An 18,747-nucleotide genomic window follows, 5' to 3' on the forward strand; every position below is an offset into this window, starting at 1 on the left:
TAAGCACTGTAAATAGCAATTTTGGGGGTTTCACACCTTCTCTGTGTCTGAAGAGCTGTGGGGTTAATCTCCAGTTTCAGCAAGGTTGAGCTAATACTTTCTCATCTGTGTTTAAAAACGTGTGTGTTTTTGTGTGGCATTGATCTTGCCTTTATGTGCAGCAAGTGCATGCTTGCTTGCTCAGACGTTAGTTTTCTAAACATCCCAAGGATGTGAACATCTGACCTGCTGTGAAATTTACTTCAGAACAACATGACCTTCGAAAATCAGAACAGTCAATACACTTTTTAGCGCTGACCCTGTTACAGTAATAATTTTTAAAGAGGTTTTCTAGGTCATCCCACAGAAAGTTTCTTCTACTTCATTTTTAGGAACATTTTCATTGAAATAGCCTTCTATGGCACCAGGTGTTACATATGTGTTAGCAGTAGTTTTTGTTTTGAAGGAAATATAACGTTAAGACCATCAAAGGTCAGTGAGAGCAATGAACCTTTTCAAAAACTTTGAGCTTTTATCTAGCCCTCCATCTTGGATTTGCAAACCTGTTTAGGTAGCAACTCATATAATGTTTGGGAGCTTCTGACCTTTTATAACATAGTGTGTTAGGCATGATGGGCAAAGGTGTCTGCAGGGTCTTATTAACCACTTTGAAACTATGGCTAAGGCAGCACAAGGGCATCATTTGGCTGGTCCTGAGTGAGAAAGCCTTGCATCACATTTCCATATCTCTGTTAGTCCCACCCTCTCTGCAGATGGACTGCGATGGTCACACTACACCAAGGCACACTGATTTGGCTCACTCATCCAAGAAAATTCAGACTTTTTGCAGGGTTATCTTTACTGGGGATCAGTTGACTAACCAACCAATTTATAATTCCATTATAATACCAAAAATCTTCATAACTTCATGTGGTACTTTCATAAAGCCCACAGTGTGCTATGTATTTAGAATTTGTATATTTAGATTAGTTTTTCACTAACTTGTTCTTTTTTTCTTTTTCTTTTTCTTCTTCTTTTTCTTTTTCTTTTTCTTTTTCTTTTTCTTTTTCTTTTTCTTTTTCTTTTTCTTTTTCTTTTTCTCTTTCTTTTCTTTTCCTTCCTTTCCTTTCCTTTCCTTTCCTTTCCTTTCCTTTCCTTTCCTTTCCTTTCCTTTCCTTTCCTTTCCTTTCCTTTCCTTTCCTTTCCTTTCCTTTCCTTTCCTTTCCTTTCCTTTCCTTTCCTTTCCTTTCCTTTCCTTTCCTTTCCTTTCCTTTCCTTTCCTTTCCTTTCCTTTCCTTTCCTTTCCTTTCCTTTCCTTTCCTTTCCTTTCCTTTCCTTTCCTTTCCTTTCCTTTCCTTTCCTTTCCTTTCCTTTCTTTTACTAGAAAGGTCTGTTTTTGTCATTTAGCACATTTCACCATGGAGAGCACAGACTTCAAGCCCTGGTCTGGTTGAATTTAATGGAATATCTGCTACAGACCTGAGCTATGACATTTTAGATAATGTTTTCTGCATTTTACAAGACATTGTGTTTCATGAAAATGCATATTCTTTCTGCATTGCACCAACTAATAGACAGACTGATTTTCACTTAATCACAAATTCCCTCCCACCTGACTGCCAATAACAAAGAAGACATCCTCCAGACTGAGTGTAATTAATTCCCAGTCTCAGAATCTGCAGAGGACAGTGTTATTAATTGAAGATACTCAGAAGAGCATGACCAATCTTGTCGAGATGATAAGAATTATCATAAAATTGCAAATTTTAACTGGCAAGTGCACTAAATATATCATCTACCTTTTTGAAAGCAAGACAGGTTTGGGCTGTGACTAACAAAATGCAAAGCATGTTCCTCTAAACGGACTTTTTCCCCAGATGCTCTTCTCACTCAACATTTTTTCAGCAAAGCAATTATTTTTCTTAGCTAAATTCTTAGAGCAGGGATACCTCTGTTTAAACATTAATTGAAAAGGAAATTAAGTACCAGGAATTATAGCTTAATCTAGTAATAGTAATATCTATAACTTAAAGTGAAATGTTTAAATCCCTGATATAACGTAATTAATCCTTATAGCATTATTAGAAAGCAAGCAACAATCAACTCTGTTTTAAAAGCACAGAAATTAAGTTAGGTAGGTGAAGCCTGTGTATAAAGAATTTGCCTCAAGAGACATTCCAGCTGAATGCCTCTTTCCTAGAATCAGTGTCCCTTTAGACAGGGAGACAAGCATAAGCTCTAATTCTAAAAATAAAAAGTCCACAATGTCCTTGTCTTTATTTCTTTGAGTTGGACAGTTGACTGGTCACATGGATATAGGTAAGCAGAGCTACAAATGTCACAAGGTCTTCAAAAATGCAACAAAATACACTTTATCTGATTCAGCTTAATAATTGAAAAGGAATGCAAGAAATCTTTACAGTGCTGCATAAAGCAATACATAGGATTTTTATCAGTCAGCTGTTAGTCTGCTGGGGCCCCATTTGGTCACCGAAACACCTAGGGTACATCCAGATGCTCTGCACAGCATTGCAGCTTTGGCAAAGGATGTACAGGAGACCCTTATCCCTGCAGCAAAGCATCTTAAGCCCAGGCAGAGAACTGCAGGGTATCTCAAATGGTGCCACACACAAAAGTCACCTCCCAGGGGTTCACTTCTGGACAAGCTCAGACAAACAGAACCAGCCATGGTATTTATGCTGCTCAGAAAGCTGAAAAAACAGCAAATATCCTTCTCATTAAAAATCTAACTGGGAACTTTCCTCATTGCTCTTCAGGCTTCATCAAAAGAGGGCTGGCCAGCATGGTAAGGGAAGTGATTGCTCCCCTCTACTCTGCCCTCACGAGCCCCCATCTGCAGTAGACCTCACTGAGACCTTCCAAGGGAGCTTAAAAACAGAAGGGAGACTGATTTTTTACATGGTCTGATAATGGTAGGACAATGAGAAATTACTTGAAACTAAAAGAAGGGAGATTAAGAATAGATGTTAGGAAGAAATTTTATGCATTTCCAACATAATCCATTCTCTCATTCTCTGATTAGCCAACATTTTCCATTAAAGTATATGCGCAAAAAGAAGTCTCTGTTTAACTAACTCCTCTGCTTGCAAGTGAATGGATACCCTCCAATCATAAAATGGATTGCAGCAAACCAAACAGCTACTCAGGTTATTTCATTAGCAGTGAGAGTAAAATAGAATTTTAAATAAGGAAAAATAGGAGAGGAAAAAAAAAATAAACCAACACAGTTCTACAAGCAAAACCTGAAAGATGAGTTTTCCACAGACCTGAGAAGACAAAGCCTCAAGACGACACCTCTTAAAACTCAGAAATTAGAAAAAATAGTGCTTCATCTAAGGGCAAAATGAAGAGCAAAAGAAGCTCATTTCAGATTTGACATACCTGTTGAGTGTAAAAAATTATGGCTAATAAGCTCATTTTGAGAAATAAAACTGGTAAGAATAATTCAAAAATATGTCATTACACTCTTTTTTGAAAAATCATCAGAGAGAAAGCTCTTTGCAGTAAACATATATGGAGCATGTGTTAAATTAACCTAAATTTTTCCCTTAAATCTGTGTGTACCAAGAAGATCTGAGGGCCAAAGTGAAAGCTTTGCCATTGCTCCGCCAAAGCACTGCTAAAGATTGCCCAGGTCTTCCTGACAAGTGCATATCTGCAAAATTTTTTTCCACATATGCAGTATGAGAACACAAAGATCCAGGGAAACAAGTGCTGCAAAAGAAACAGAAGGTTCCTAAATACTGTGACCTGACTTTACTGAGTCTTTCTATGAAGAATGAAAGCAATAACATTGTAAAAATTAAATCGTAAAGGGCTCCACTATTGTTTCCAAATATCACTATACTATACTATACTTTCTTTCTGCATAAGGCAGGTATAGTCATATTACAGCAGCCTTCTTGTGCTGGCAGCATTATCAATGTTCTCAGAAAATAATATGCATGTCATATTTCCCTTACTCTGCAATGTCAGAATGTTTGATTTATCAATCATTTGAAAACAAGGAAAGAACCATCAACAATTTCCCCATTCCAAGAGGGATAATCCATCAGTTTTAAAGCAGCAGAAAGGACAGACACATAGATTTTAAACATAAAATGTTTTTATATGTTAAAAAAAAAATGGGATCCACGTAAAGGAAATTACCATAATTATTTTTATTCCTGATTATTAGAAGATGTATTGAAGGTGAAAATAATGAAAGAACAATTTTTTCAACATTTTTAAACATAAAGCCTCAACTCTTACGGATTCGGATACATTAACCAAAAAGGAACATGCAGTTCCGCGGGGAGCATTTGACTATCTAGTTCCTTCAAATATGAAAGTCTTACTGATGTTTAAAATAAAAGTGTAAGAAAGTTACCATCTTAGGTTCCAAGATAGTATTTAAGAAAGTGACATCTTTAGTCATGCCATACACGATTATCTATCCATTTTTTTTAACATACTGTCTGGATTGCAGAGAAGAAATAAAAAAGATTTTTCTATTCCACTCTGTTCAAGATTTACAAATGCTTCCCATCACTGGGATCTGGGAAAGGGAGTGTGAGCAAGCTCAAAAGATGAGTGTTGTCCATAACTTCAAATAGGGCAAAGTTTGGAATAATCATGTATCCTTCATATCAAATCACACCTCTTTTATTTTGTAACTCAAAGTTATATACTCATATGCACACAGAAAAGCTGACGTCTCTCTTCTGCCATATGCTTTTTTTCTTAGCAGAAAAATCAATTCAGGGCATGAGAAACATTTTCCAACATGAGTTTACTCACAACTAATTATACAAGAAGTTACAAGAAGTTGTGATGAATTTAGCATTTTGGTTGAGGACATCTAATTGCAGTGTGCACTGCACAACTGCCAACTAGATTTAGCTTGAAGCTAAATGCTTGAAAACATCTTGAAATATTCCTTTCATTGGACATTATTCTCAGCATAATTTGCCTGTTGGTTCTGTCACCTGAACCTCCATAACCAGTATTTATTTACTTCTGATTCCAAGTGAGGCCAGCCAACAGCTGGTTAACAGCTCTGTTATAACACCAGTAGTACTTTACTGGCAGTTTGAAGTACCTGCATTACACAGATGCACCTCAGGACAGAGATGTACTGATGTGTTTCATCCAGCTATGTACATGACCTACCCCTCACTGATTCTAGCATGAAATGGTTCCTACTGTTATCAAACAAATTAATAACATTATTAACTGAAATAGGACTAAATTGTGAAGCAAAGTGGCACATAAAGCTGTACTGATGCTCCATTACAACTTATACCCCAAGTCACCGCTCTGCTCTTGCCATGTCCTCGAAACCCTGTATGTAATTCTTATTCCTTGTGGGCATTTCTTTTTCAATTGAACATGTCTGAAATAGTAGTGCTTTTGTTTTGTTTTTTCCCACAGGTTATCATAATAGTTCTTCACAAACATTAATCCAAAAGGTTGTACACCGTACTGCAGGCCCCAGCGTAAGGCATGCAGAAGTTTTAGAGGATGCAGAGGTAAACATAGTAGCACTGGAGAGCCGCACAGCATCCAGGAATACAAACTCTTTGTGATCTTGTAACAATTGTCTTTGGGTCCCTAGAGTGAACTGGAGCCTTGTTAGAGAGAGAGAACCTACAAATACTCCAAAACCAAGCAAAATCTTAACCCACATCAATTTGACACAATTGATGCAACTAAATCATTTTTAAAATTTCATTTTTTCAGCACTTTTAGGTGCCTACTGACAAGCTATGACTTATAAACTAAGCCTCAAGGCCAGAAATAAGCTATGAATCAATTTGAAAGATCATCTCAAACATCTTAAAGCTTGAGGGTTGGCCTAGGACCAACCTATGTCCGAATGGAAACCCAGGCTAGCATCACAGTGCAGAGAGGAAGGGAAACTTCAGTACTTCCTTCTGAAGCAGTCAAGACATCTCATGCCACAAGAACATAAGAAAGCTGTAAACCCTTAAACCACACCACCTGTCCTGAAGTTCACTCCTCAAGGCATCTCAGATCTGCAACAGGTAGGGGCATTCACATCAACAGAATAGTAATGTCAGTTCTGTACCTGTTTCTTCTTTCCCCTCTTACTTTCCCTTCTTTTCACTTAGAGAAGCAGCTGCAAAGTTCCACATGGAAGAAGAAAGATTTGCTCACTCATCTGGTTACCAAATTGCACACTGAGGAAAATTGTACCATTTTTTTTTCCACACATGAAGCACTTTATGCATGACTGTGATTAATTAGAAAATTCCTTCTGTTGTAAACTTTACATACAATACTACCACCATAGCACTATTTTCCCAGCTGCTACAAACAGATGTAGTTGCTGCTACATTTGAAGGATAACATGCTCCCCACTCTGTCATCATCCCACAAAATGGTCAGGAACACTAGCAAGCAGCACAGTAGAAATGGAGAGCTGATGCCAAATCAGTCATTGCACTAAGAGAAAGCTTCTATTCTTTGGCAAAAATTGTGTTGATAATACCATCTCCAGATTACATGGCACCCACTGCCCTGGGGAAAAGGACCTTCCCAGGAACTTTAGTCCACAGCTCCATATCTTGATAGCTGAAACAGAATAGTGTATTGTCATGCTTCCAAGGGACTAAGTAGTGCACAGTTTAACCAATAAGAAAATATTTTGAGGATCAGAAGGAGAGGGGCAGAACAGCAACATTTGTTCCTCTGTCACTCATATATTCTTATTTTGTCTCACACATTCTATTAGGAAACAGTATACAGACTCCTTTTAAACCTCAGCTTCCTACCCTAATTCTAGCATCTTTTCCAACATCACAGAACAAGATGCAGTTCTATGAGCTGAAAGTCACACTCAAGTAAGTCCTCACAGTAGCTCTTCATTCTTATAAAGATTTTCTTATTCCTTTCATGGATGAGTTCTTCAGACCCTTTTTTCCTTTTGTAATATCCTATGCTTCAAGCCTCTGCAAGTAAACAGTACTGCTGGGGAAGGAATATATGCCTTTTCTTCTGTACAAGTGCTACAGCTCAGTTCAAAAGACACTAATTTAAAGACACTGGTAACCTACAGCACTGAAATCAATATATCAGTGTATCATCAGAGTAACAGTATTATTTGTTCCTAAAATTAGTGCTTATCTGACCTCAATAATCTAGGTAGCCCCAAAAAAGCAGAAAACGCCTAAGAAACATAGGAGACTGAAAGAATCTTGGGACAGTAATATGCCAGGTAAGTCTCACATATCTTGCTTAATTGCTAATCAGGGACAGAATGAGGGAAGGCAGATATTTAGCTGATTAGAACAGCTGTTTCAAACAAGCCATTTTGAGTTATCACAGAATTGTTACCATCTGAGATGGAAAGAACCCCTGAAAGCGCCTTGGAACACATTATGCTCCTTCTGGAAATCCAAATTGTTCCAGCTACCTCCTAATGTTTGTCACTTTCTCTTTCCATTTCACATAAAATTTCAATAGAAGAGAGTATTGCTTTAGCGTTTTCTCTAATTGAACAGCTACTGATTAGCTTTGCAGTAAGAAAGAAGCTGCTGATTATGAGAAAGGACACATGGTATAGCAATTATAAGACTGCTACATCCAATCATACTAAGATACAACTAATATTGATTACCAGGAGATAAATTGAGGGAAATATTGCTAGCTTCTTAAAAGTGTACAATGTTTCACTTGCAAAAACATGCCAGTGAATAAAATGTACTGTTCAAGGTAATCCAACAGTGATTTTGTTTATCTGATTCCTTAAAAATAAGAATAATAACCTTAAAATTTTATAGATGAAAGAAAATATGTATCTGTTCTCTAAAATGCATGTCCACAAAATAATGCTGCTATGTCAGAAGCAAAATAGTGCATATTTGGCAAAATGAATTTTCTGACTATGTAGATAATACTTATCTCGGGACACCATGCAGGCTCATATGTTTAAAGATCATTTAGGTAAATAAAAACTTCAATTATTCATGGAAAAGTCTATGAAGTGATCACTTTTATCAGAAAATGAGAAATGAAGAAAGCAAATTGATTCTTTTTAAATAAAAAAGTTGGGAGATTAAAAAAAACAAAAACACAGTGAGTACAAAAAATTTTCATAAAATACATCCAAGCAAAAAAGAAAAGTAAGATTTTTTTATAATGATGCATAATTACAAACTGTTTTATTTGGATTTTGCAAGGGTTCCTTTCATCTCCAAGAAAAAAAGATTATTCCTTTCCCAAGGTCTCCTTTGCCCTGCTACTCTGCTCTTGTGAGACCCCATCTGGAGCACTGTGTCCAGTTCTGGAGTCCATAACACAAGAATGACATGGAGATGTTCAAGCAGGTCCAGAGGGAAGCCATGAGGACAATCAGAGGGCTGGAGCACCTCCCCTGCATGGACAGGCTGAGGGATCTGGGGCTTTTCAGCCTAGAGAACAGAAGGCTCTGGGGTGACCTCATAGTAGCCTTCCAGTACCTGAAGGAGGCCTGCAGAAAGCAGGGGGAGAACTTTTTATAAGGGCGTGTAGCGACAAAACAAGCGGAAATGGTTTTAAACTGGAAAAGGGTAAATTAGACTAGATATTAGGAAAAAGTTATCTACTGTGAGGGTGGTGAGACACTGGAACAGGTTGCCCAGAGGGGTTGTGGATGTCCTCTCCCTTGAAGCATTCAAGGCCAGGCTGGATGGGGTTTTGAGCAAACTGGTCTAGTGGGAGGTGTCCCTCCCTATAGCAGAGGGCTTGGGACTAGATAATCTTGAAGGTCCCTTTCAACCCAAACCATTCTATGATCTCCTAAACAAAGGATTGCAATTCTTGAGCTTTGGGTAGAACAGTTAGAACTTTCTCTATATTCAGCATTTTCATGTGGAAGAGAGGGAGTAATAGAAACATGAGCCAATTGCCAAGATGTTCAGGTTACGTATTTCTGTAGTTCATTTGGGACAACTTGGGATTGGATGTTGTTCATTTCATAGCTTTTTTGCCTCTCTCCAAAGTAGTAATTTTGATCAAGTAAGTAGGAGGATTCCCCTCTTACCCATTATATGCAGTTTCCAATGTTTACTATTACGTTTTCCATGGATGTTTATTTTAGGTAATGACACTGTCCCTGCCAATGGCAGGGGGATTGGAACAAGCTCATCTTTAACATCCCTTCCAATCTAAACCATTTTGTTCTATATCTTACCACAAGGCAAAACTCAACATAAATTATTTCAAGATGACAAATTTGAAGCATGTCCGTGTCTAGTAGAGCAGAATATTTTAGCACTACCAGTTTTCATTGAGTAACTCAATTTCTCTGAAGGCATTCCTGGCACCCAAGAAAAAAACAGAGATACTTGAATGTATAATGTTGTAGTGTATAGAGGTGAGACAGAATTGTCCTGTCTTTTTGTTTATTGCTAAATAATCTTTTCTCTCTTTGATCTAGAAGTACACAGTGGATAGATTAATCTAACAGTTGACGAACACTTTTTTGTAGCACCTTCTCTAGTACAAGAAGGGAGGAAAATAAAATTCTTGATGGCATCTTTGAAAAATCTTATTTTGTAGTATCACAAAGAAATATTTAGGCATTATAGGAACTGGGCTTGTTGCTTTATTTCTCTCCCTTTCAGGATCAAATTTCTAAGGGTTCATAATGCCTCAGCTATTATATAATGGCAGTGTAATGACAAAGTACATCTTGTACCAAGCAATAAATAGAAGAAAAATTCTCCTTAATTTTCTTATAAAACAGATAAAACAAATATTTGTTCTTAATAATGAGTAGGACTTTGGCCCCTATAGCTATGAACGGAAGCATTGAGAGCATCTTGTTCTGTATGGGCACTGAAGTCCCTCAGAATCAAATGCCTGCACAAGAGCCAGCTTCCCAAATGGTGAAGGCTCTCACTGACCTTTATTACAGATGAGACTCAAAAGAACATGGTACAATCTGTTGAGGGGAGAGGACTGTCATTTTTTTCTTTTTAATAAAATCTTACTCTTAAAGCTAGTTTACTCAGACAAAGCAACTCACTGCAAGTTGTACTCATCTTGCCTAAATTAGGTACCTATCATGAAGATCTCTACTCCTCAATTGCCTTAGACTCCCTTTATACTCAAAAGAGAGAAATTAAATTTCTGGGGATGCAATATAGCTGTTCTGCAGTAGACAGCTATGTGATTCTTTAAAAGGGCTTGTCTTCTTTCCTGGCTTACAAATGGAGCCGAGTTACATCTACCATACTAACAGAAAACAAACAATTCTGCAAAATACACATCTATATTCAGCTGTCTTTGTACAAACCTCTAAGAAATTATACTTTGTGAATTATCTTTCACCACATAAAGAAACTGTGCACATTGGGGATTATTAAGTTTCACTTTTCAAACACGAGCCTGAGAACAATGGCAAAACTTTATCACCAAATATAAAAGCATAAAAGCACAGACAAAAAGGGATTGACTTACTCAACAGCTATTGAAAATGTCAGTGAAATCAGATTAATCAAGACTTCTAGAAAATACTTAAGTGATCAATATAAAGAAGAGACACAGTTCAGCTTTCAAAATTACAGAAATGATACACCAGATAAAGTTAAGGTTGGAAAAACCTGAAAAATTATTCTACTCTTGAAGAAACAACCTTCACTGACCGCAAATCAGGAAAAGATTGATGAAAAAATCCAGTGGGAGAAAATCAACACTGAGGAAATGCATCAGTGTGCTATGCCTGTCATAGGGGAAACCTGGCATGTTTCTAAAGTTAAGCAGTAAACTCAGCACCTTGAGCATATGGTACTTATTTTGATATAGAACACCCTGGTGATCAAGCTTTTGGCTATAAATGATGAAAGATGTCCCCTACATTTTGAAATATATTTAATAATTTGTCCTAACAGCTCAAGTTTAGCACAAGAAAAGAAATCTATTTCTAGAAATCAGAAAAAAAAGCATGATTAAAAACAAAATTACAATTAGTAAAATTAACTATTGAGAGTGCGAAGGAAAATGGGCACTTCCTTCTGAGGGTACTGTAGAATGCAATGGTTAGTTATTATCTAAAACACATTCTATTTCAAAGTAATGCTTATAAATACATTTTATTACTCACACTTACCAACAATTTCACTCGGCTCCTTGTTATAGAGTTTTTTGTTCCAATAAAGAAGTCCAAGAAAAGGAAAGGAGACCAGAACAACAAGGCATATTCCAACAAACATATGTCCTGTGAAGGCTGCAAAATCCAATCCCTGGAAATAAAATTGAAAACACAAATTAAAAAACAGTTACTTTACTATAATACCTACAGAGAAAAGTATTCAACTGCATGCACTTTGGAAATCAATAATAAATAGAAAACAATAAAGTTCCCGGTACAGCACATGCTGCATTTCATCTGTTTCAAGTAAACTAGCTACATTACAATTTAATTAAGAGAGCTCATAAATAACATTACAAGTTATTCTGAAATACATTTAGGGTTCCTAAAACAGATGGAAAAAAATCACTTTAATCACTTAAATCACTCTAGATTCATTTTAAATCATATTGAATCATAGAAATGATTAACTTTTAATGGCCAACTTTTTGTCCTAAACATATAACAATATGGATCTTACAATAATCCTGTCAGAACCAGGATTTCATACAAAGTCCCTAATATTTTTCACAATAAAAATGATGTATCTTAACAGCATGGTTATTTTTCTTCAGGCATAATAAATAAAAATACTTATTTAAAATTTGCAGAATAAATACCTTTAAGTATGGGTTTCTCAAAAAGGTAAATGTATAATACATTAAAAAGTTACTGTTTTTAACTATAAAAATTGATGTTAACCACTTTCATCAGTATTTTGAAGTTAGCCTAGTTTTGAGTAGGACACTGGACTAAATGACCTCCTGGGCACTTTCAACTGAATTATTCCACAATTTTGTAATACACCCACTATAGCATAGTACCAAGGTTAGCTTTTAGGCTGGAATTTTTTTACTTAGTGAGGACTGCCCTCTCAAAAACAAGTTACTCATGAAACTTGAAGAGGGATCATGTCCAAGTACAGGTAGCAGGGGACTGTCTCATATTCACAGAACAGTTGTCTGAAATGGTGACCCCTGCACAGCATCTCATCGACACTTGGAAAGAAGCATGTTCAAAGCCCTGAATAACTCAGACTGTCCAAACTGAATTACTGGAACTTCTACTGATTTCCCAGGGCCTCTAGAAAATCATGGGATCACCCTACATTTCTATGAGAGTAACTTGTATTGCATCAAATGCCTTTGTACTACCTATAGACCCTTGTGCAACACCAATACAAATCAAAAACAGCTTCCCATGCAGCATCAGTTGATATTATCTCCTGTGTTTTAAAGACAACTGGGGATTTATTACCTTAAATTTGGGTTATGCATTGACTCCTAGTAAAACAATGTATGGGAATATTCCAGCAATGGTATATGTTCCCAGTTTAAAAATGGAGAAAAATACTGTTTCCCCACTCCACCTGATTAAAGTCATAAAGAATTTTCTTAACCAGAGAAAGATAAGTGCTGTTTTGTAAAAACAAGTAAATTAAGAATCCATAGTTTGCAGGCAGACACAATTAAGCAAATTCCAGGTACAAATATGCACACCTAGAATGTAAGATCTGAAAACACTCAAAGTTCTAAACAGTTATGCCTAACTCTGACTGGAAAAAACACATTATCTTCTGAATAACAAAATGACCAGGAAACAGTTGGTTAAGGAGCAGTACAGTAAGATGAGATGGTCAGAATATTCCCAACCCACAGTTACCAAAACCAGGAAAATTACATTTGCACCTGGCCAACTGTCAGTATCTAGCCACAAAGCTTTCTTAGGCTGGCAGCAACATGTTCATATCACAAAAGAGAATACTCACTTCCAGACATAGTATTCTCTGCAGAAATACTCAGACATGAAACTAATTGCTACTATTGGAAAGAAAGAAAAGAAATATTAACCTGAAAATCCTTAGAAACTCTGAAGCTCAAGCTGGTGATATTCCCATGATATGATAAAAGAATTTAAGTTTAAGGGAATGGCTCATGGTCACTAAGATTTACAAAGTCACTTGCCTGGAAGTTTTGAATATCAAAAAACAATTTTAAAGCAAACCAGTTGTGCTTTGCTATTATTATTTGCAGAAGCTTCTCAAACAAAAAATACAGCACAAGATGTGTGCTGCTTGAAACACACAAAAAGAATTTCTCTATGGAAAGGAGAATCATGACAATCTCAGAAACAAACAGAAACACTGAGATTTACCAGAAGGCTTCAGGTTTGACCGATAGTTGAAAGGAATTGAAATGAAACAGAGGTCACAACACTCTTAAAAATCAGAATTAACATAGTACATAAGACAAGAGCTGACACAAATGAATCTTTAAGACTGATTTGCAGACACCACCACAAGATAAATAAGTTTCTACTTTATTTTTGACATCGGGATCTTTTATTTTATTTGGGAGCTTCCTCAAACTTCTCAAAGAGTAGCTGGGCTGAGATTCGGAATTTTTTTGAACTTCGTAATATCACCCCATTGATTTTTCTTGTATCTGAGGCCTTTGGGAACAAAGAAAACATGCTGTTCTACTTTGACTGCAAAACAGCTTTCCAATTCAGCTGAAACAAATCATTTTCTGACATAGGAAATTTTTATTTCAGGAAAGAGCTTACACAGATATATTGCTCGTGTTAGCACTAAGCTGGATTCAATTCTCTTCCTATACCTCATTCCCAGCTTTTCTCCTCATTTTCTCCTTTCAATGACTCTCAGGATTCAGTGCATGAAAATGAAACCTGATGGTAACTAGCACCTTGGAAACTTGTACCCTGTACATGAAGAGGAGTGCCACCAAGTACAATCCTTTTTTCTCCTGATGTTAAAAGGGCTCGTGGTGGAAACCAGTTTTCTGCCCAGCCTGATGCTTGGGGCTGGGTGCTTATCATGAGCCTCTCCAGTACACAGAATAAGTTTTCATGACTGGAACAGGTAGATTTCACACCAGACATTGCCAGATAATTAGCAGTCAACAGGCATCTTCTTGGAGAACTTTCAGAGATCAATTCTATCTTCTGAAAAGGAAAATAGAGGAGAGGAAAGGGAATGGGGTGAAGAGGAAGGAGATTGTCAAAGGCACCTTTTGTGAATGAGCTGATGCATTGCTGTGTTATTTGGACAGAGGGACTATCACAGCAGTGATCCCCAGGCTCCCTGCTGCCCTGTTACAAAGGATTTATGTTGTACTACAGATGGAAAGATCTTAGAAGTGGATCCCAAGGTCATGGCACACTTTATCAGTTGCTCTTGTTCCCTTGTCCACTCTTTAGTATGGGCATGCAACATCTACACAGAGCAAATATTCATGCCCTTTGTGTTTTTTGTACCTCCTGAGTTCTCTGCATTGCTAGATTAAGGGTTCAGCACTTGTAAAAACATTTTAAAGTGCTCCACATGTTTGTGCATACAACAAAATGTCATCTTCATAAAGGTTTTCTTTTCTGCACAATAGACTGAAATAGAATTGACATGCACAATAGACAAGAAATACTTTCTTCTAGGAGATTTCAATCCATCAGATAAATACAATGCATGCCTCAAATGTCCCTTACTTGAGGCTATGCTGATTGTGTTAAATTTTTCCTGTTCCCCACATGACAATGAAAATCTAAAGATTTCGTTTTAGCAAAACAACTTAAAGGTTCCATTGCCTATAGACTCAAAGCTGAAAAACTGGTCCACTTTCTATGGTTTATGGTTTAAAATACAAAGTGAAATATATAAGTATCACTCTAAAAGGAAGCATCATTCTGTTTTCCTTAAACTCTGGCTTTCTTTCATCCTGGCCTATTGTGGTTGTTTGTCCAAGGGGGTGTGGGAGGTTTGGGGTTGACGGTTTTTGGAGGTGTGAAATTACCTTCTAGTAATTTAGACTCTGCCAGAATAAAGCAGCTATTTTAGAGCAAAGAGAAAACAAAATTTATAGCTGGGTGCAGCAATTAAAAGGTTAGCAAATGCTGTGCTTCTTCTCAGAGTGCCCTTCTATTAAATTCTTTAAAGCCTGTAAAACAAGGAAGAGTGAGACTAATTTATTATTACAACACTGGTTTAAACATTCTTTCCAGCCAAGTGACTGAGATTTATGTTGTCTTGGGAGGAGCTGATCATGATGTTGCTGAGACAGAAATCACTGATGGTCTAACACAATTACATAAAGGTGATGCTTACCTGAAACACCGATGTGCACTCGTTTTTTTGTCTTGCACTGTACTCTTTAATGATTACTACATGCAGAGATGGGAAAAAATCTGAAATCTGCCAGGTTATGGATGCCCCACCCCTGGAGGCACTCAAGGAAAGGCCAGATGTGGCTCTGGGAAGCCTGGTCCAGTGGCTAGCAACCCTGCCCACAGGAGGGGGGTTGAAACTAGATGATCTTTGAGGTCCTTTTCAACCCAGGCTACTCTATGACTCTAAGATTCTATGATAAAAGCATACATTTTATTTCATGTATCTTACCTAGGATTTCATCTTTCTTGAGAAAAGGAATCAAAGAAACATTGACAGAATGAACAGGCAATTTACAAATTGATCAGAAGTTTTACCAAGTTTGTACCCAGTAAACTCAATAAGAATAGCCTAATAAGCTATGGGAATCCATTTCACAATCTGACGGTGCCTGAAATACATTCACAGATTCATACATATGATTTTCTCTCTTCTGTTAGTCAGAATTATCTACTTCTATTCATATATTTTTGGCACCACATTTTGTCTTGAAATATAACCAACTAATATTGCAGCATGCTAAATTTCAACATAAAGACTAAAAGCATCTTTAATGCAGGACAGGAGAAACTGATGGCTGCCCATTTTCTGGGGAATTCATGTCAAATGGCAAGAATAACTTTGAGTGGATTGCTGACTGTCCAAAATCTTTTGAAAAGTCTGATAAACAGCACAAACTTTATCACATTTCATACCAAAACTATAAATATCCAGAGTCCTGTAATAGACTGTAAGAGTTCGAGAATTCTCCTTCTGATGGCACCTTCTCAAATAGTAAAAAACAATCCTATTCAAAATGCAATACACTATCCACCTCTTACAGGGGCAGTTTTCCAAGCACTTCTGAACTTACTAGTGCAAAAAATAACACCGAGAAAGAAGTGCAAGAGGGTGAGAAGAAGTATTTCAGTGAAAGAATCAAAGAGAAAAAAATCAGAATAGTAAAACCTTGTCCATAAAGCCCAAAAGAGAAAAAATAATAGCAATTTTTCTGTAGGAAACACAAGAATAGACATTTCAAACAATACTGCATAAAGAACTAATATAAGCAATTGCATTCAAGAATTTTTACCCCTTAAACACTGGAATAAAAAAAAAGAAGAAAAAACCATTAAATTTTGCTTGATATAAATATATCAGGCATTCCATACATTTTAAATGCAGACTTGGGTTTGATTCTATATTTCATCCTCACAGCACCTGTTACTAGAACTGATTTCCTAAGCAAGACAACATCTACATTTTATCTATTTTATCTATTGAATAATGGAGCTTGCTTGTGAGGATGGACAAAATCAGGAACTGAGAAATCAGTTCAGCAGCAAAGACTGCAGGAATCTAGATGGTCCTTCCCTGCCCTCTCTCTTGCCTTAGTGCTCTGCCAGGCAGATCTTCTCTAGATAGCCTGAGCCATAAGCAAAAATAGCTAGGACAAGAAAACATGCCACCTGAGAGCCAAGGATGTGTCTTTGACCTTCTCGCATTTATATATGGAGATGCAGCATATGAGAATATAGGAAAGAAGAACAAATCTCATGGTCCTGCCCATTTTCTGACATCCTTCTTTCTGTGATCCAGCACAGATCTGAAAATACTCCAGAGTTAAAATGTTTGCATAGGTTTTATGCTTGTTACAAATACAGAAATAGGTATTCTGTATATGTCACATTTAATAGAGTACTTATAAACCTGAGTCCTTCTAAAATTATCAATATTTCATTCAAGAAATACAGAAAACTGTTTCCTTTAAATGTGACTGCTTAATTACTTCCTATGTTTATGGCCCATGCTAAAGGTTCTATGGAAATAACAAGTTTCTGAGTATTTAGGAAAATGACCTCTGTGGCAGGTGCTAATTATTCTCTTTTAGAAAAGAAAGTTGAAATAATTGCACAGATTTTCTATTTAAAAATGTAAAAATTAGCTATCAAATATTTAGTGAGGAATATCACAGTCTCCAAAGTCACCGTTCAACAAAACTAATTGCAGTACCTTTCAAATATTTTGAGAGTAAACATTTAATTCGTTCAACACTATTAACTTTCAAAGACATTTTCCAACCTGGACAGTGCTTAAATAATTTGAGTGTATGCAGTTAATTAGAAAGGATTTTTTAATAAAACAGAAACATAACTGACTCCGAACATGCACACACAGGAAAAAGAAAAAACAGAAATTTATAGTAAAAATCCCTCATTCTTTTTGCATAGATATTTTCATACTACTCCATATGCTACCATCAAATTTTATTTTGATTTTATATGTGGCATTAGAGGCAAAGTCATTGGGTGTTTATGACACTTGGATAAAATAGAAAACATGTGCCTGGTGTCCCTACAGGGTGGAGAGGGCCATGTGGGTGGAAAGAGATGGTGGGACCAGTTCATTTCCTTCGGCAGTGTCTGGAGCGCTTTTGTCCCACCCAACATCTGGCACTGTAACCTTCCCTTTAGCACCAGTCACACAGTAAAATGAAGGAACTATTTTATCCATAAATAGAAGAGGCAAGTGAAGGAAGTTAAAATCCCTCATTGTAGCCTGGGGATATCACTGGGTGGCAGAAGGTCGGAGCCAGTTGTGCCTGTGCTGCATGGCAGAAGCCACTCTCTGCTCTCTGTATGCCAAAGGGCTGTGGCTGGAGGACAAAGCCTCCACCTGCAGCTGGGCCACATGTGACATGTCCACAGGAGCAATGTCACCTCTCACGAAGGGTGGGTGGTGTGCATGGACAGTTAAGTCTGGTTTTAAAGTCCTGAGAAGGAACTGAGTGACCTCAGTACATTTAAATTTTGAGAGAAAATTCATTCTGTACAAAAGGTTTTGACTTTCATTTTCCCTCTCACATCCATTTCTTATTCTTCAAACCTTTCTCCATTTCCAGCCTTCGATTGTTGTGATTCCTTCTTCACTTTGTCACTGACAAGGAAAATCCCCAAAATAAAGAAAGAAAACCAGTATTCTCAGCCCATATCAAAAAGTCTATTCTTCATCACAGTTTTGCCCCCAGAAGATCACTCTGCTCTTTCTGATCATCCTACTAAGAAAGAAATAGTGTGACAGTACAAATGGTTTGTGTTCTGTTCTTATGGCTGTCTGGGGAATAAAAAGGTTCATCACAGCATAAATCAGCGTCAGAACTTAATTTTAACAGAAAAGCAGCTTGCAGTACCTACCTGCCTCCTCAGCTCCTGCTTGGAAACAATAATCACATTTGGAGGATCCCCAACAGCTGTGGCAGCCCCCCCAATATTTGTGAAGATTACTTCTGCAATCAGAACGTGCCTCGGATCAAGATTTAGTACTTCACAGAGCCTGCAATATAAAGAAAATTAAATTAACATCTTACCCTATGATCAAATTCCCTTAAATCTTAAAATCTATACAATTTACAAAACAAAGTTCTTCCAATGGAAAAACTGCAAGATGTTAAAATTAATATGTGTATGTGTGCAAT

The 18,747-nt window shown here is 36.9% G+C and overlaps 1 protein-coding gene across 1 annotated transcript in view; it reads right to left on the bottom strand.

The window, feature by feature from the left end:
- OCA2 (OCA2 melanosomal transmembrane protein) overlaps window positions 1-18,747 on the bottom strand; it is a 170,568-nt gene that overhangs the window by 90,869 nt on the left and 60,952 nt on the right. Inside the window, 2 exon segments of the mRNA XM_065741233.1 lie at window positions 11,096-11,228; window positions 18,467-18,605. Of these exon segments, the coding sequence (XP_065597305.1) occupies window positions 11,096-11,228; window positions 18,467-18,605 (272 nt within the window).

Source organism: Cyrtonyx montezumae, unplaced genomic scaffold (assembly GCF_038088225.1).
Source record: "Cyrtonyx montezumae isolate F1298 unplaced genomic scaffold, pur_monq_1.0 scaffold_3, whole genome shotgun sequence".
Lineage (NCBI taxonomy): Eukaryota > Metazoa > Chordata > Aves > Galliformes > Odontophoridae > Cyrtonyx > Cyrtonyx montezumae.